A 19,952-nucleotide genomic window follows, 5' to 3' on the forward strand; every position below is an offset into this window, starting at 1 on the left:
GAATTTTTTTCAGTCCATCGCTGGTCCGTCGAATAATTTTGGGAATGTTTTTTTGTCCGCTGTTATTTTTTCTTTAGGCGTGCGAAAATAAGTGAAAAAAATGTAGTTTTCGGTGCACGAGGAACTCGAACTCTTAATTTAAGAAATAATGTGCAATATCCTTCGAAACGAATTAGTTTAAGTAGTTATTTAGTGGTTTTTGCAATATTGTTTAAATGGTATAAGTATTATAGAGACTGAAAAATTATGGAAGAACAAAGCGAAACGTCGCCAGAATGTGGAGTGGTTGCCGTTCCAGAATCTCCGAAACCCACAGCCTTTACGATAGATTTCGGGGACGAAAAAAAGGTAGATGTTCAGCGACAAAAGTCCTTGGCTGAAAAGTTTCAACAGAGACACAAAAGGGGTAAATCCATGTCCAAATTAGATGATTGTAATTTAACTCCGACCACTACGATGCCTAAGAAACACCCCCTTAGTGGAAATCTACCTAGGAAATCGAGTTTTCAATCAGAAGGTAATTAAATCTAAAACTCTTTACTTTTTAATTTCACATATTAATTTTATTTACAAAGTTAATGGAAGTTTCTCTTTTTATTTGCTTCATTGATATATTACAATATCAAATTCATAACATTTGATATCACCTGTATTAAACAGATTTTCCATGCAAATACCATAGCTTTTAACTAAATTAACAAAACTCATTAGCATATGAATAGGACTGTTATCAAAAAAATAAAATATAAAAATAGCTTAATGGAATGCTGTCCTTTAGTATTAGCACTCCTTTATTAGGTTACTTTTCATCAGATGAGAAAATTGAAAGAAGCAAAAGTGCCAAAACAAGTTCAAAACGCTCAGATCTAACACTACAATTGAAGAACAGCGCAATCGACAGAATGACGCAGTCTTTCCCTAATACGACCCTACCGTCACTTAACAGCCCCGATCACTGTGACATACAGAACGTGAGCAGTCCAGAATTCGAACTTATAAGTCCTTTCAGTCCAAACGTTAGTGAAGAGTTAGTGGAATCGATAGCTAACACTACTCTGTGCAGTGAAGAAATTTCTCAAGATTATGAGGTAATTATGGTTAATTTTCTATATAAATTAATTAACAATGCTTCAAACATAGACCACTGACTTCTTATTGTGTAAAAGGTGAAAATTTAATAACAACAGGAGATTACTTAAGCAGTGAGTCAGTGTTTGTTCTGTTGTATCATGATGTATCTATAAATATTCATGTAACTGTTAATTATTTGTTAATTGTGTACCTGTTTATTTATCTATAAAGGAACACAATGAGAAAACTTGATTTTTTCAAATAAAAAGAAAGTTTTATTGTATGTTAAAACAACAATGTTGTTTCATTGATGTCAGAGATAGGAATAATCTGCTAATATAAATATATGGTATTTACAAAAAAGGTTTTATGTAAATTATCGAAAAGATAATGAAACGTTATGTATTTTTTGTTAATATTTGCGTAATGCCAGGTGATATAGATTATAGAATTATCTAAATTTACCGTAATATGCTAAAATGTACTGTAACTACAAAATATTAATACAGGGTGTGAAAAAAATATGACATGATTGTTTTTAATTAAATTAGTTTTTCAATTTGATGAGATTTTTTTATTGTAAAATTGATTCTGTGCAAGATCTAACCATTAAAGACATCCCTCTAGGTACTATCAAAAACCATAGACTTGGACATCGACAAAAAGTCGGACACTGTGAGCGAAACTGGTACTTACACGGTAGAAATAGACAATTATTCGGAAGAACAAAGAGCGAGAATGAGCATAGATAACGACTTCAAAATCGAACACGTGTCTGTTCAGAAGAAAACCGAAGACTACATATTAAGTTTATCGAATCCGACACACTTCAGTGACGATAATATAGCCCAGCCTTCCTCCAGGCTCTGTCCAGAAGAACCTACGGTCGATAACAAGTCTTTGACAGATAGAATTAAGTTTATGACTTTGCCACTCAAATCACCAACAGGGAGGAGCTTTCCCAATAAGTTACTTTCGCCTATTTTGTCTCCCACGCAGAACTTATCTTTGGTGGAGAAGGAAATGCAGGCCCCAAACAGCCCCAGGTAGGGATGTGTTAATGTATCGACATATCATAATATCGATATCGTTTTTTTTAATATTTCGGAATTTTTCATTACGGTTTATCGATGTTAAATCATTTTGTGGCTATCTTTTCAACGAGCATTTTTCATTTCGCGAATATCGATTTTTTTAGAATATTTCGGAATTTTTACGATTTCGATTATAATTTACTTTGCGGCTATCTTTTCAAAAAGAACTTTTAATTTCAATTATACAGAGTGGCGCCTGTCATAAACAGCGAAACTTCCATGGACAAACGACTGCTTGTATTAAATTGATATTTTGGGAGCATGTGTAGGATAGTTTAGAGCATTTTCTAAAAATATATAGTCTTCTACAGGGTGTCCCCAAAAAAGTTACGCATCAAAGTTGTGTGTTTTTATAAGAGAACAACCTATACAGGGTGCCCCAGAAACGAGTGCAAGTATTTTAAGGGGTGGTAGATCTCGATAAAAGAAACATATTTTCTCTTTATCGTTTTTCAAATAAGTCCAAAATAACGGAGTTATTTTGCTTTGAAAATTTCGGAAAAAAAATGATTTTTTGCTAAAATTTTGTGAACCACTGGATCTTTTCTGGATTTTCTTTCTTGTAAATTTAATCTACTACCTAGTGTTGCGGACCCGTACCGTGTGAACTCGGCCTTAGGCCTGGCCACTCGCCTATGACTCATACACCCAGCGACGCCGACGTTCTAGAACGAATAAGAATTGTGAAGGCAAATCTGGATTGTCTGTCGCTCTCATATATAAGCAGACGCCTGAGGCCTGAGCAAGACAGAAAAAAAACCGGTCGACGCGTACAGTTACAATCGCCGCGCTAATTCAAAATAAATTCCTGTTATATAAATAGTTAGATAAATTGTAAATAAGTTATAGTTCTTTAAGTTTTTTTTAATCGTTATTGTTTGTTAATTAATGTTAAATAAATTGTGTTTAAATAAATTGTGACTTTCTATCCACACGGAACCGACGAAAAACGTAACACTTTGTTGCCATATTATCAAGAAATTATTTTTTTTAACTAAAAACTAAAAAAAATTCCAAAAATTTTTTCAAAAAATTCCGAATTTTCAAAAAAATTTTTCGCGAAAAAAAACTCATAGGCGTGTTTCTGGGGCTGAACTATACTACTTAGTTAAAATATTTGCACTTATTTCTGGGACATGTTGTATATTAATTGATTTTGGGATTCTAGGAAAAAAATACAGCACAGGGTGAAAGAACATTAATATTGAACATAGGTCTTTTTTAAACGCAAATTAATCTTTTATTTTGAATGGAACAATCAGTATATAATTTCGATATTTCAGTGGAGAATTCATGTCTCTTCAAAATACTTTTAAGGTTACCTTAAAGATATAATTAGTATTAATACCTATAAGATATTTTCATTTTTATGATTTGGTTTGAGTAGATCTTAATTATGTGATAAAATAAAGATGGCTGATGTGCCTAATTTTGATACCACCCTGTAGAACTTCTATATATTTTTAAAAATTGTTCTATATTAACCTATTTATGCGCACAAAATTTTATTTCAATACAAATTTTCGGTCTCATTGGAGCTTCCGCGGCGTACCCCGATATACCTGAAGTATTTTGCTCTATCGATATTATTTGTAGTCTGATACATCGATGTATGTTTTAAATATCGATCCTTTTTGAAATTCGAATATCTCTATTAGCCACAGACATCAACGTGGGCAGGCAAAAGCGACCGACGAAGGTGCCGTCGTGTCCGTCACATCTAGCGGCGCCTTTAGGGCGAAAAGCGAGGAGCAAAGGAGGTTGGAGAGGAAATTAAGCCTCAGCAAGTCCGAGATCCACGTGGAGGCTTACGTGGATGGCAAAATGTACAACGAACGCAAGCTGAACAATGCCAGAACAAGTTCTTACAGACCGAACAATCTCACCGCGAACATAGTCAACGTACAGAGCCTAGAAGTGGCCGGATGTGACGCAGAGGGCGTGGTCAGCGCCAGTCTAGTGTTTGGGAAAATGGGCGGAGCCATACCAGGTGAGCTGATGAGTTTTCACTATATAATTCAGTATAATACATAGAGATAATTTGTTTTTTGAAATTTGGTTTGGTTAAAAGCAAATATGAAGAAAAAAACATTCGAAGAGCACACGGGAAAAACGATCAAGTCCATTTTTTGCTAATTTGATTTTATTGCATAATATTTTTCGTCTTAAAAACACCTAAATACACGGGTATTTTGGTACCTAAATAAACGGGAATATCAATAACGGTCATATAGAAGCAAGCATTTAAAAATGGGAAAAACCATAAAAGTCCATGCTTAATTTGAATTCAAAAACGCTCTCCTGAACATGTATCGTTTTTGGACACCCGTCGTTTTTCCCGTGTGCTCTTCATATTATCACAGTGCTTGAACTGTATAGGAAACTTAATTTAAAAATGTACATACATATTTCAACAACTACTCAGTATAGCTTATAATATTACGGTGTCTTTAGAATAGTAATTTTTTTATAAATCCACTGAGCAAAAAATGTACAGTATGATATGTTCTTTAAAACATACAACTTTAGTGTAAAAAAAATACTTGAATTACCTTGTATATCTGTAAAAATATTTATTCGATTTTTGCGATTTTTTTTAAGACTTAATTAAAAATCTCAAATAGGAATCCTGATGTGGAGCTTTTTCGGAATACTGGATCACCCTGTATATTTGATTTATTTTTTTCGTTCAATAAACAAACATTCTTACCTTCGACAGTAACCAGCGGTCTTCCACCTACACCCACCGGCAAAGCATCCCCGACGAAAATCCCATCACCCCTTCACAGCTTATCACGACCAAGGAGCAGAAACAGTTTTTCAGCTCCCACAGACGACATGGACACCGAATTCATCCTGAAACCCACCCAAAACTATATCAACACGCTCCAACACAAACTATCCTTAGACAGTGATCAAGACAGCGATTACGAGATGAAGTATGGCCTTCAATTGAACAACACCGCTCATTTGTTGAAACAGAAGAACTCGCACATTAGACACAACTCGTTGGATGATAAATCAACGATTAACAACAAGCTGGAACACTTTCAAAACAAAAACCTGCAGAGCATCGATCAAACATACAGCAATTTGTTGAATCAATACAAGGTGGTGAACAAGATAAACAATTCGCCTAGCGACAGCCCTATCAGGAGGTCCAGTAGTTTTTCCAATCGGAATCAGATCAATCAGGTGAGTTTTTTTTTGCAACTACATATATTTATGTTAACAACACCACAATTGTTTATATACAAAAAAAAAACTTTCGTAAGTTAGTACTGTATAATCGAAAAAAACGGCGTCAAAGACGTCTAGTGACATTCGATGATACTTTGGCGAGGTCAATGTCTAGACGTCTTAGTAAAAATTGACATAAATCTTTTTCCAGACATACAAATCTATTTTCAAAAATTATTTTTTCTCGAATTTCAAAGACCATTTAAAAAAATCAAATTCAAATCAATTTTTTTTCTTTTTTTTTTTCAAAAAAAATTCAAATTATTTTCAAAAACCATTTGTACCTACTCTAAATAAAAATAAATTACAACCTCAAGGCCAACTGACGGTCAACGCCATTAGAAAATAAAAAAGAGTTCGGACCAAGTAAATGACGTCTAGGTCTTGACCTCGCCAAAATTATCATCTGTTGTCATTCCCCAGCCGTCTTTGACGCCGCATTTTTTCCGATCGTATTTTATTTAAATAACAAAGTGACTCTTAAATCAGGTGAAAAGCTCTAACTTAAATGGTCGCCCCAAAGAAACAAACTTATGTAACTCTCCTAGTTTGGGAAAGAACGGAGTTCAAAACAGTATACAGAGGAGTTCTTCAACGGCTTCCATCAAACCGAGCTTTGGACCCAATGGACGAAGAATTGAACACAAAAAGATTGACAGGCAAGTTGAAAATACCCTGTATAAATATCAGTAATAATTATTTCGTATTTTTTTCTTCTTGCAGGACCCAGTTTGGCGATACCGAATCCAGTTCGGAGGAAGACTTCGACAAGGATCTGCTGCAGAAACGCAAAGACCTCGGTAACATATCGAACACGCGCTGCAACAGGACGTTTAGTTTGCGCAGGGCCCGTCTGGATAGCGAGGGCGCCACCACCAAGCTGCGCTGCCCCAACACGCCCGAAATGCGACGCAAATCGTTCCAGCCCGAACCAGCGAAACCCGAACGAGCCATATCAGTTGATAGGAAGTCGATCAAAACGAACGAGGTAAGTGAAGTCATCGTTTTTCTTATCATATTATTGTGTGTAAGCAATTTTTTATTTATTTTTTGGTCTTTTTGCCTGGTTTCGATCTGTTGGGAAGTTTTCATTAATCCGATGTTTTAAGCCCTGTCTAGTCTTAACGTTTCAGCTGTCAGTTAAAAGGGCCAGGTAAGACGGATTAATAACTAGAGTACACATTTGAACTTTTTGCCGGCGGTTTTGGATCAGTTTTTTTATAAAGACGATGAAGGAAGCTTTTGTCAATCATAAATCATAACATTGTTGTTGAAGATAAAAAGAAAAAACATGGAATTTTACTACAAAATTGCATTTATGGTTTAAATTTCATTTTTCAGAGGCGCATATACGGGAGGGGTAATGGGGGCAATCCCGGTAATCACCCCTGCAATGAAGAAATTTATAAATAAGTTAAAATGTGGTATAAAATAAAATTGTCCAATACAAGTTTATTGTGTTAAATAAACGTGAGTTTATTTAATTTCTCTTCTCTAGGTACAAAGTAGGTATTTACTGAACATAAGCAAGAGAGTTACACCTCCCCCCGCTACCAAGGCACCTCCAAAGACAACGAGTAGCAATGCGGCTTCCAAGACTGCGCTCAAGTCAGCTACAGCGCTATCGAGAAACGAGGGAGGTCGATTTAGTATGCGAAACCTGAAACCGCCTACGACAAATCCCTTGGCCAAATCTTCAAAGAAGGACGGTAAGTAGCCAATAGCTTAGTTAATATTTTTAATTATTTTTTAACAGAGTTCCACTGTAACATTGTCACAGAATAACGCACAGCAGATATTTTGACAATTAAACCCACTTATACACGGAAAAATTGTCTAAAATTTTATTGAAAGAATGTAAAAATATAAAAAGGAGGCATTTTCTGCTTTCCAAACCAATACTTTCAATTTATTTCATCATAAATTTGGATTTATATACAAAATAATATTTCTAAAATACTCATTAAAAGTAAACAACGTTTTTAAAGGAGCATCACTAATACGAAAAAGTAGCAAATTGCCAATATTTGTGTATGTATATTTGCCCATCAAATATAAATATATAAAATGTGTGGGTGGGACATTTTAACATCATCAATATATTTTTTTAAAGGATGAGGTATCCCAAAATCAATGCTAATTGAAAAATCATCAGTCAACTCACGCTTTGTTAATCATTTAATTGTCTCTTGAATGTCAAGGTTCAAAAAGAACAGTAATGTAAAACAGTAAAAACACAATATTTATTTTATTTAAATTAATTGTTATTATTTATTTAAGTTTATTTTATTTAAATTGATTTTTTTCAGTTTTAATTATTTTGTTCTTCTGAAAAATATTATGTTGGATTGAATAATTGCAGATTTTCAGACGAATGTCATATTATAAGGCGCGTCCAGACATCTCCGCGCCGCGCCGCGCAAAATTCAGCATTCAGAATCTTGCAATTAGTGGTTTCAATTACACTTTATATTTTTTACTTTACGATCATTCATATTGTTCAAAAAATGTTTTTTTCGATCCAAATCGACTGCTCTAAACGCGCACGAACCTCGCTTTTCCTTTGATCAACCGACAACAGCGCGCTGAGCTGATCCTTGGTGCGCGTTTGTACGCTCTACCACGTCCACACTGAATGCAAACGACGATGCTGTCAATGTTAAAAAAACCGCTCTTGTCGAGCTTTTGTTGGAAAACGTTTTGCTCGGCGCGGAGCGGCTCAGCCGGTGTAGACGCGCCTTAACATAAAGCAATAATTCATTGGTTTTTAAAAAACAGGCGGTGTAAATCGAGTTACATGTGACTAATCCTTAGTTGGAATTGGGCTTGTCTGGTCGCAATGCAAAAGTAGGTAACATTTTTGACGGTATGAGTCAGCCAAAGATATTCTTCGGCCTCGCATTTACTTTCTTTCTTCCGATTCAGCCAGCGTGTAAGGCCGTGGAAGAACAATTTACGTCGAGGATTTTCAATTAAGTGAAACCCGAAATTGTACATGACGGTCCAAATTTTGGAAAACTTCAACAGTGGATAAAATATTAAAGTCCTGCTACAAAATAATGGTCTACCCTGTATAATAATATAAATTAATTTTTAAAACACGTTTTTATATGATTTTACAGTTATTTTTTAAAAATGTATTCCTATATGAAAGTAAACCATTTATCGTAGCATTATTAATTGCAGTAAATTATTCATTGTAATGCGTGGATCACTTATTCGACCATGAATAAACATTAAGTAACGAACTAGTTACGCGAGTTGAATAATTTAGCGTACAAACTATTTCCTGTTGTTTAGGAAATCCATGGTTTAAGGAAAAAAGTAACATAGTCCAGGACACTTATTTTCAATTATATGGTGCTCGTGGAACAAAATCCCCCAAAGCTGAATTTTTGTGGCTGGTTAAGCTTGATTTTCATGCATCCGTTATCCGACGATTCGATGGTACGATATTAATTTTATTGGTTTATTTTAAAGACTTCGATTGGTTAACCGTTTCTAACCAATCAACGTCTTTCAATTCAACCAATAAAATTAATATCGTATCATCGTATCGTCGGACAACGGATGCATGAAAATCAAGCTTTAGCCATTGTGGTCCAGATTAACATATTGTTACGGATTCCGTGGGTCCACTAATTTAAACTCACGATAAAATACTTAACGAATTTATTTTCTCACTTTATACACAATTACTAACTTATAACACACAACAAACTAACTATTTATAAGATTCCTTCACCAAATTGTCCGATTTTCAATTTCCACGCGGTATATTCAAATTTCAAAAACTGTTAAACTTGTCGATGGCTCCGGCTTATATACTCTATTGACTGCTTCTCGAAATTTCCCCAATTCTCGGAAAGCGCACTTCTTCATACCAGACAATTCTATTGTCTGATTCCCTTACTTCTCGACTTGACTAAAAGATGGCGCCTGAAAAAGTCTTTTAATTTCTGGCGGATACGTTGCGGTTGTGCAGGCAACCAGTAATACATTTTTAATTTCTGGCGGATGCGCCATTTTCTTGACATTGCCCCTTCTCAAATTTGATCGTCCCGATCAAGGTTTCCTGTCTGGTATCTCTCAATCGATCCAGATGAACTACTTTCATCTTACTTCTAGGGCTGCGTTGAATCCGGTACACAACATCATTTATCCTCTTGATGACTGTATAAGGACCTTCCCATGCTGGAGTTAACTTTGGGGACCTCCCTTTCTTGCGCTGTGGGTTATATAACCATACCATATCGTCCTGTTGAAATCCCGTAGAATTAGCTCTGAGGTCGTAACGAGCTTTCATCCGGTCACTGGCTAGCGTAATCTTACTTCTCACGGCCTTATGAATTCCCAATAACCTTTCCTTCAGTTCATCCGCGTAGTCCTCTACGTTCGTGGTGCTGTCGTCTGGTGATCCGAACACCAAGTCACAAGGCAACCGTAATTCTCGACCAAATAAAATCTTCGATGGTGAAAGTCCGGTGGTGTTGTGAACTGCACTTCTATATGCCATTAGGAATAGTGGTATATGCTGATCCCAATCTCTTTGATGTTCATCCACCATTTTCGAGAGATGTTCTTCAATGGTCTTATTGAATCTCTCGACCATCCCATCAGACTGCGGATGTAAAGCTGTTGTCCTAGTCTTGTGAATACCAAGCAGATCACACATCTTCTGGAACAGTCTTGACTCGAAGTTCCTTCCTTGGTCAGTGTGAAGCTCTAAAGGAATTCCAAATCTACTGAAGACATTATTGACTAATACTTCAGCTCAGTCGATGCTTCTTGGTTTGGAATGGCAAAAACTTCTGGCCATTTACTGAAATAATCCATCGCCACTAAAACGTACTTGTTGCCCTTGTGCGTTTCAGGGAATGGGCCTGCAATGTCAACAGCGATTCTTTCGAATGGCAGTCCAACGTTATATTGTTTCATTTTTCCCCTAGATCGAGTGCTTGGTCCTTGGCTGGCTGCACAAATTTTACATTGTCGACACCATTTCTTGACATCTTCGCAATAATCCACCCAGTAAAAGCGATCTCTCAGCTTGCTCAAGGTCTTGTTTACCCCAAGATGGGCTCCAGTTTTACCACCGTGAATTTCTTCCAATACCTGGGTAACTTTCTTCCTTGGTACCAGTAACTGAGTTGTTACTGTGCTGCCATCCGCACTTTCCCATGTGCGCTTTAACAATCCATTCTCAATAACCAGTGAATTCCACTGAGCCCAGAGAGCTTTGAAAACGAGCCCTCTGTCCGCAATATCCTGCCACGGTGGTCTCTCGCCGTTACCTTCCTTGAGCCGTAGTATTGCTCCGATGTCTGGATCTTCCATTTGATCTTTCCTCAATTGTGTCGTCGTCCACTGTTCATCGGTTCCAAGTTTAAAACTCCTTATCATGACAGTGCCTTCACGTTGTTCCGTTTTACAGCAGTGCTTACAATCGGTTTGACAGGGTCTTCTGGATAAACCGTCTGCGTTACCATGCATTTTTCCAGCACGATGTTGGATGGTAAAGTGATACTGTTGGAGCTTCTCGAGCCATCGTGCTATTTGACCTTCAGGTTGTTTCATCTCCATAAGCCACTTGAGAGCCGCATGATCTGTCCTAATTAAAAATTCTTGGCCGTACAGATATTTATGAAATGATCAACTGCCTTTACAATTGCTAGCAGCTCCTTCCGGGTAACGCAGTAATTCCTTTCTGGTTTGGATAGAACTCGACTGTAATATTCTATCACTCGTTCTTCGCCATCTTGCACTTGTGATAGCACTGCACCGATGCCGATGTTGCTGGCGTCGGTATCCAGGATATACCTTCCTTGTTGTTGTGGGTAGGCTAAAATAGGACTTGAACATAAAGCCGCTTTAAGTCTTTCAAAGGCTACATCACAATCGGTGTTCCATTCGTAGCCGACTTCATCACCTGTAAGTTTATGTAAAGGTGCAGCTATGTTGGCAAATCCCTTGACAAATCTTCTGTAATATGTGCATAAACCCAGAAAACTTCTAAGTTCATGTTTGTCGCGAGGTTTAGGCCAATCCTTGATTGCAGCGATTTTCTTCTGGTCGGTGTAAATTCCGTCTGCTGAGACTACATGACCCAAGAATTCCACTTGTCGCTGGAATAAACTACACTTCTTCGGGTTCAAGTACAGGTGAGCATTCCGTATGCGGCCGAAGACATCTTCTAAATTTCGCAAATGCTCTTCAAAAGTTCTTCCCATAACCAATACATCGTCGAGGTAAACCAAGCACGTTTTCCAAGTTAATCCTCTTAACACCACCTCCATGAGACGTTCGAAAGTGGCTGGAGCATTGCATAATCAAACGGCATGACCTTGAATTGGTATAGTCCGTTTCCTGTAGAAAAAGCCGTCTTTTCTTTGTCTTCCTCGTCCAGACCAACTTGCCAGTATCCACTCTTTAAGTCGAGTGGAGAACCAGCACGAACCTGCGAGAGTTGTTAATGTGTCATCTATACGTGGCAGTGGGTAGCTATCTTTCTTAGTGACGTCATTGAGCTTCCTATAATCCACGCAGAATCGTGTACTACCATCTTTCTTCGTTACCAAAACAACAGGAGATGACCATGGACTCGATGATTCTTCGATAACTCCATCTTCTAGCATCTTATCTACCATTGTCTCCATTTCTTGTTGTTTGGAAAAGGGCACCCTTCTAGGACGTTGTCGAATCGGCTGAGCATGACCAGTATTAATCCGGGCTTCACAAAATCCGTTCTTCCACTGTTATTTTTCTCAAAAATACCGCCATGCTTTCGCAGGAACTGCTTAGCCTTCTGTTTCTCCTCATATGTTAGGTGATCCCATGGCTGTTCTAGATGTTTTAGTGTTTCTTTGGATGCCATTTGTGTAACAGCTGACGACACTTCATCACATCGGGTGACACTTCTTACAGGTTCGCAGATGGCTATCTTGTCACCTTTTTGAATCTTGACACAATTCGGGAAAACATTCGCAATTCTGATCGGTATATTCTTGTCGGTGTTCACCAATGACTTTCCTACTAAGTACCTATCTTGTTTCTTGTCGCCACTTTTTACCAGTCCAACACAGCACCCAGCGATTTTCTCCACTTTACCGAATACGATCTTCTCGGTATTACCAGGTATCACCACAGTTTCCGCTGATCTTACATCCATTCTGCCTGGTCCCTCGTCTGGAGATAACATGAACTCTTCATATCCAATATTTAAGATATTTCTCTGGTGATCGAACGAAAATCCATGTTGACGAATCATATCCATGCCCAAGATGAAGTCATCTTCAATATCTGCCACTAAGACGCTATGCTGAAACTTCAAATTTCCTAACTTCAGTTCGACGATAGCCTTTCCCCGTGCAACGGCCATTTCCCCCGTAACTGTACGTAAACACACTCTTCTTCCCAGAGACATCAGCTTCAATCCTTGCACTGAGTTAGCCCGCACCAACGATACCATAGCGCCAGTATCCACAGTCATTCGAATTCCCTTTCCATTGACTTTCCCGTCGATCACCAAGCTGTCAGCGGTTGTTCCTAGACTCCTAATGGAAAAAATCCTGGGGGCTCTGTTCTCCCCAGTCAATACTCGCCCCTTAGTATTGACTGATTTTAGTTTTCCTGGTGCCTACGTTCTCTGGATGCTGAACGGGATCGCATGAACGCGGCAATCCCGTTTGATGTGGCCATTCCTGCCACATCTATAGCACCTTATGTCCTGGGATCTTCTCTGGTTCTCTGTCTGGTTATTGTTGATTCCCTTGTTTATTAGTAGCTCACATAGTTTGTCGACTTTCTTACACATCTCCTCCAAACCTCTGTGAGTGTTTTCGGGCTGTTCCTCGACCGCTACCGATCTTATCTTCGGTCTAGGGATGGCGCTAAAAGCAGCTTCGATTTCCAGCGCCCTGACCAGTGCTTCGCTGCTGGTAGAAAATCGGGATATTTGCAGCGCCCTCTCTAATTCGTTGTCCCTCAGTCCGCTGATAAAGCACTGAGCAGCGAGTTCCTCCCTAAATCCTTCCGGTGCTTCTGGATATGCCAGGTGTACCAGCCGACGTAAGTCTGCTTCAAATTCCTGCAGACTCTCTCCGGACCTCTGCAGGCGTGTCTTGATCTGTGCCTGGTAAAGTTGGCGTCGATGTTGGTCGCCATATCTTCTGTCCAGTGCAGCGACCAAAGTTTGGTATTCCTGCTGTTGGGCTGCAGGAATAGTTTGCAACAGTTCCAGGGCAGGGCCACGCAGCGCGATGACAAGTGCCGCTGCTTTCTCCTGGTCAGTCCATCCGTTGGCAGCAGCCGCTGCTTCAAACTGGCGGTGGTACATCGTCCAAGTGGTTTGTCCATCGTAGGTCGGGGCCTTAAGGTTCGCTGTTCCTTGAACGCCAGGTGTCTTTACTTGTACCTTGGTCTTCTGTAGGTCCATCTCCAATCTTTCTATCTTCTGCTGAAGGCGCTCCTCCAGATCTTCTACAGCTTCTTGGAAGTGGTTCTGTTGTTCCTGGCAACGTACTTCCAACATTGATTGTTGCTTTTTTTCCATTTTTTCGAAACTTTTCTTGATACGGTCCTGCTCTTCAAGTTTTTCTTCTTGTCGACGCACTTCAAAACCTTGTAAAATTTTCTCGATCCGGTCCTGTTCCTCTTGTCTTTCTTTTTGATGACGCGCCTCTAAGCCTTCCAGAATTTTCTCAAGCCGGTCCTGTTCTTCTTGTTTATCTTTCTGGCGACGCACTTCTAGATTTTCTACAATTTTCTCCAACCGTTCTTGTCTAATTTCTTGATTCTCCATAAGCATTTTCTGTAGTTGGTCTTGTTCTTCTTGACGTCGTAGTTTTTCCTCTTCTTTTTCTCTACGGAGTCTTTCTTGTTCTTCTGCCTTCTCTCTTCTCATATTCTCCATAAAATCGCCCAATAATTGCTTACTTCTTCCATTTTCTTCGCTTGTTCTCTTGTACCAACCATAAAAATACTCTAATTGGGTCTAAAAATCTTCCAATCCACTTAATTTCTTCTTAAAATCCTCTTGAATCGCACTTCCGACACCAATTGTTACGGATTCCGTGGGTCCACTAATTTAAACTCACAATAAAATACTTAACGAATTTATTTTTCTCACTTTATACACAATTACTAACTTATAACACACAACAAACTAACTATTTATAAGATTCCTTCACCAAATTGTCCGATTTTCAATTTCCACGCGGTATATTCAAATTTCAAAAACTGTCTCAGTTGTCGATGGCTCCGGCTTATATACTCTATTGACTGCTTCTCGAAATTTCCCCAATTCTCGGAAAGCGCACTTCTTCATACCAGACAATTCTATTGTCTGATTCCCTTACTTCTCGACTTGACTAAAAGATGGCGCCTGAAAAAGTCTTTTAATTTCTGGCGGATACGTTGCGGTTGTGCAGGCAACCAGTAATACATTTTTAATTTCTGGCGGATGCGCCATTTTTCTTGACAATATTAAAAGTCCCAATCCCTCGGCCGTGCAAACCATCCCACAACCACCCTTAAAGGTACAATTTTTTAGTTTTTGTTAAATATCTCCGATATCATATAAAAATGGTGTAAATGCATAATTTGATAAAACCAGTGACGTGCAGGGGGAGCTTAAAACTCTCTATTTTTTACTGTTGCTCAAATTCATGGTTTATTCCGGGTGCGTCTCAAAAGTGGCTCACCCCTATAACTTTTTTATTTTTTCAGATAACAAAACGAGATTTGGTATGTTAGTATATGACATATATTAGGACTGATTGACGTATTCAGTTATTGTTTTTGGTGACTTCCTGTTTCACCGGAAATTACTACAAATTTTGATTTTTAAATGACACCCTCGGTATTTTTTTACTTTATTCGATAGAAAATGAAACTCTGAAGAGACTTTTGACATTTTCGCATATAGTGTGTGGTACCAAATTATTCTTAAAAAATGCCTTTTCCAATTATGCTAACCCTTGTTCGATTTGAAAAGATTGAGATTTTGATTAAAAATACGATTTGGCCATCTTTTAACTGGCCAGGACATGACACGAAAAATATTAGATGATCAAATATATTTTTCCAAGACTCCTTGATTAAAAATTAGTGTTTTTAACGCAGCCATGGCACTCTAGATTGAAATTTAAAATGCCATTTGTTTTTAAGCAAAAATGTCAAAAGTTGATATATGATATGTCATTCTATTATATGAATGTATTCTGTCATTTTCTATCGAATAAAGTAAAAATATACCGAGGATGCCATTTAAAAATCAAAAGTTGTAGTAATTTCAGGTGAAACAGGAAGTGACCAAATACAACTGAATACGTCAATCAATCCTAATTTATGTCATATGCTACAACACCAAATCTCGTTTTGTTATCTGAAAAAAATAAAAAAGTTATAGTTGTGAGCCACTTTTGAGACGCACCCGGTATAGCAAATAATGTTCTTAAATTTATTTTTAAAACAATAAAACATTTAGACATTGCAAAATATTTATACTAGTAAATATAAGATTTTTCCAGTGGCGCGCAAAAACTACTTAAAAAGATAAGTGAGTTCCGAATTTTAAAGACGAGGTATAGGCAGTGATTCTAAACATATTTTAGAAGTGTCAGAGAAATATCTCTTTATAACTAAATATAGCAACTCTTATAAACTAAATATAGCAAAAACTAAAAAATTCTACCTTTAGGGGTGGTTTGCACGGTCGGAGGGATGGGGATTTTTAGTATGTTAATCTGGACCACAATGACTAACTAGAATCAAAATTCAGCTTTAGGGGATTTTGTTCTATGAGGCACCTTAATTTCCCTGGACTAATCAGTCAGGTTGATCAAATTGGTTCCACCCGAATGCCCGACGCCTCGTACGCAACAGGTATGTACGACGAGCGTTTTTTTAAAGCTCTGTGGATATATAACGTGCGACAAGCATAAGCGTAGCATGGAAATGATAAAAGGGGATTTAAATAAAAATCGAAAAAGCTGTTACGTTTAAATAAAAAGCCACTGACTAATGATATTATTGATAGTGTTTAAGTTTTGGTGAACATGACATGTGGTGAACGGGAAAAAGGCGTAGATATAGCATGCATATGGGAAAAGAAGACTTAAAAATTAATATATCCGTTTTTAAAAAAAAAAACGCTAATGTTATTATTGACAATTTTCGTTTTTAATAGGTAAAAATGCTAAACAAGGTGGAGGCCGCAGTAATTCTTCCCTTTCTAGTCGAGAAGTCGAGTTTCAGAATTGGAAACGACGAAAAAGTTACGATCCGATGAAGGCAGCGGCGGAGGTAAGAAAAAATAACTAAAAATTAAAACTAATAGTTTTTTTTTGACATTTTTACGGATTCCAGGGCTTGTAATGTTTTTATTCTTCATCCTTGCAGGGTCGCCATGTAATGTTCTTATTTGGTTCGCATTACATGCTCTGAAGGAAAACACTAGGACTTCTAAAAAAACAACTTTATTATCGAATTAAATGTGCAACTGTTCTTATTCATTTCTTAATAATAATTATTCTTTTCTTAATATTAATGGGCATATCGCGCGACACAAAATGCATAGTTGCATTTCCTAATATTAAACAACTAATTATAAACATTTAGTATACATTGTCCTTAATTAACTTACTTAAGAAATACTTAACATCTAGACTATTATAGAATACACTAAAGAGTCTTACTAATTTAGTATACAACTGAAAACTACAATACACTACTTAATAATGTCACAAGAGCTTCACAATTGTGACTAGCTGTTCAGGCGCGACTTCACCATGTATTTAAAATCGACTCGTCTCGCTTTGATTTACCTACAGATGTTTCTCTTTGAATACCTACAGATGTTTCTCTCATTTGTTCTGATCGGTACTTCTATCTTGAGTTAAAAATCTGTTAAATTTAAACTTTGTAATTTTCGTGACATATTTTTATTTCTCTGTAGGGCAAAAAGAAAGAAATGCAAAAGAAACTGAACGAAATGACAGGATCTTATGACAGTTCCGGCAGACCGGGACTTCCTAGTCCTGACAGTTCTCCTTCGCATTCCGGTTCAGTACATAGATCTCAGGTGAGCTGTTATTATTTAATAATTTATATATATTGTAGAAAAGATTATTATAACACTCATTTTTATATAATACTGTAGAATCATAGAAATTTAATCAAACAAGGTAAGGAGATCGCATTTTAATTTCAACATTCTTCTTAAAAACCAAAATATTTGTTGTCTACTAAAGAATACATTTGTATCAAAAGTCTAGGTATTATAAAGTGTTACCATACACCAAATATATTATAAGATTATATTGCATTTACACGATGAATGGAAATGGAAAGTGAAGCTAGAGAAAAGAAATAGGAATATCAATCTTGCATAAGTCTATCCTTTTATATATCTGTCATTATTTCAGCCTGTTATTTTAGATATTTTTGAAATATATCTATCCGTTTCTTGTCTGTTTTTGTTTAAATATTTCAGAGATTAAATTAAAATCTATAAGTAAAGGCGCGAACAGTAAGACGCTAACTTGATTTACGTAATAGACAGAAACTCTGAAAGCTACTTCTATTGGTCAGTATAAAATAAATCAACTAATCGCGAAGCACTTTTCACGCTTGCGTAGTTCAAAACTGTTGAACGAAAAGAACCAACTTATGTGGATTTTGTATAGCTCCCTCTCAAAAATTTGGCTTCAATTTTTGTTCCTTATTAGCAATATATTCTTATAATATATTTGCAATAGGTACACGATGTCAAACGTCGAAAAGAGGAAAATTTAGACGAGAAGAACATTATTAAAAAAGAAACAAAAGTAAATCAATAGCCCCCCACACACCGAAAGATCCGTCCGCGGACTTGGTCTGTAATAGGCTAAGTCTGCAAAAGGCTTAGCCTGCCAAAGACTTTGTCCGGCCCATGATACAATTAATTGCTTTATTGTATCATGGGTCCGGCCGACAAACGCAAAGATTTCATCCGAAGGCCGGGTCCGCAGGCCGGATGTTTCGGTGTATGGAGGGCTCTAATCGTTTTTTTCTTTTATTGTGACAATTAGAGCACAGTTGAAATAAAAATGCAATTCATTAACGTGTTTAAGTTGATATATTACAGTTATAATGTACAGGGTGTCCCATTTTGGTTGAAATCATACGGTATCATAAGGTAAAGATAGGAGGATGCGGTTTGCACAAACCTCTACCACTTTTTTGTCATACGAAAGATGCTGTAAACAAAATTTTCATAGCCCTCTTCGTTTTTGAGCTACAGGGTCTTTTCGAAAATTTTGCAATTTCGGACAGCCCCCGTATCTTCGTTATTGTGGACGATATTGAGAAGGTGAAAACTGATTTTTGTAGAACTTTTTACGTAGAATACAGTGGAGTAGTCTGTTTTTCTACGAAAAAAATATTTTTGAAAATATGAACTAAAGTTATGTTTTTTCAAATGTATCACCCTTATATATTATATTTATTAATCATATGATCCGTCTTGCTATGAGCTTTTCAAAAATATATACTCTATATTTATTTTTACTCTTTACTGTAATATTTTAAATATATCATTTTTTATTAGCAGGCCGTGATAAATAACAAAAAAATCAAAGCGGTATTTACTAAAATAGTTATACAGAGAATGTCAAAAGTTGACATATGATACGTCATTCTATTCAGAATGTCATTTTCTATCGAATAAAGTAAAAAAATACCGAGGGTGCCATTTAAAAATCAAAAGTTGTAGTCATTTCCGGTGAAACAGGAAGTGACCAAAAACAACTGAATACGCCAATCAATCCTAATTTATGTCATATACTAACATATCAAGTCTCGTTTTTTTATCGGAAAAAATAAAAAAGTTATAGGGGTGAGCCACTTTTGGGACACACCCGGTAGAAAAGGGTGTTTCCCTTTAAAAGTGTCCAATTTGGCCAACCCTGTACATAATAATAGTGTGTTATTAAAAATTGTAGAAAAATAGACATTAATCAAAATTAAAATGTAATAATCGAATTGATAGATAATATATTGTAGGGTTGGTGCAGCATGTGTTTTTATTTTATTATACGCTTATATATCTATAGGTATCGCCTTATATTAATAACATGGTACCCGGTGAGCTCTCTTCTGACTGCTAACGAATATTTGCACCCACAACGAAGACTTATTGTACAACTTTAATTAAATTGTTGTTCTCCAGTAAGTTAGATATACAGAGCACCGTAATGCTTATTTTACTAACAGCTTATACTAACACTTTGAGGTTATGGGTTTGCTATAAAATTCCCCTATTACTTTCTTCACAAAAAAAATGTTTTCTGTCCTTATTGCTACTTCACTGAAAAAAGAATAAAACAAAATTGTCTGAGGTTATGGGTTTGCTACACAATCATTTTCTTCACACTTCATAGTATTTGTGACTTTACTGCCTAGAGTCCGAAAAAAAGACCGCTTAATTTATTGATAAATCTGAACTGAACTGCATTTAGCACCACTAACAAAAAGCATAATACACTATAATATGGTAGCACTAAACTG

At 36.8% G+C, this 19,952-nt stretch overlaps 2 protein-coding genes across 5 annotated transcripts in view; one reads left to right on the forward strand and one right to left on the reverse strand.

The window, feature by feature from the left end:
• The window catches only part of LOC115882557, a 22,118-nt gene continuing 2,166 nt past the window's right edge, over positions 1 to 19,952 (forward strand). Inside the window, exons 1-11 of one of the 3 annotated variants that reach the window (XR_004050203.1) lie at positions 1 to 517; positions 799 to 1,088; positions 1,699 to 2,117; positions 3,824 to 4,155; positions 4,885 to 5,360; positions 5,895 to 6,064; positions 6,129 to 6,393; positions 6,904 to 7,114; positions 16,594 to 16,709; positions 17,362 to 17,487; positions 19,499 to 19,613. Coding sequence is in view for 2 of the 3 variants with exons in the window: in XM_030900720.1 (XP_030756580.1) it covers positions 247 to 517; positions 799 to 1,088; positions 1,699 to 2,117; positions 3,824 to 4,155; positions 4,885 to 5,360; positions 5,895 to 6,064; positions 6,129 to 6,393; positions 6,904 to 7,114; positions 16,594 to 16,709; positions 17,362 to 17,487 (2,676 nt within the window). In the remaining variant the exon portion in view is untranslated. The remainder of the gene's footprint in view (positions 518 to 798; positions 1,089 to 1,698; positions 2,118 to 3,823; positions 4,156 to 4,884; positions 5,361 to 5,894; positions 6,065 to 6,128; positions 6,394 to 6,903; positions 7,115 to 16,593; positions 16,710 to 17,361; positions 17,488 to 19,498; positions 19,614 to 19,952) is intronic. The other 2 variants (XM_030900720.1, XM_030900721.1) reach the window with 2 other exon arrangements.
• LOC115882558 (aprataxin) overlaps positions 16,869 to 19,952 on the reverse strand; it is an 11,458-nt gene continuing 8,374 nt past the window's right edge. The window contains exon 5 of one of the 2 annotated variants that reach the window (XM_030900723.1): positions 16,869 to 17,309. The gene's annotated coding sequence lies outside the window, so the exon portion shown is untranslated. Of the gene's footprint in view, positions 17,310 to 19,619; positions 19,753 to 19,952 lie in introns of those variants that run through there. The other variant, XM_030900725.1, reaches the window with a different exon arrangement.

This window comes from Sitophilus oryzae, unplaced genomic scaffold, assembly GCF_002938485.1.
Source record: "Sitophilus oryzae breed Bouriz unplaced genomic scaffold, Soryzae_2.0 scaffold_177_pilon_pilon, whole genome shotgun sequence".
Lineage (NCBI taxonomy): Eukaryota > Metazoa > Arthropoda > Insecta > Coleoptera > Curculionidae > Sitophilus > Sitophilus oryzae.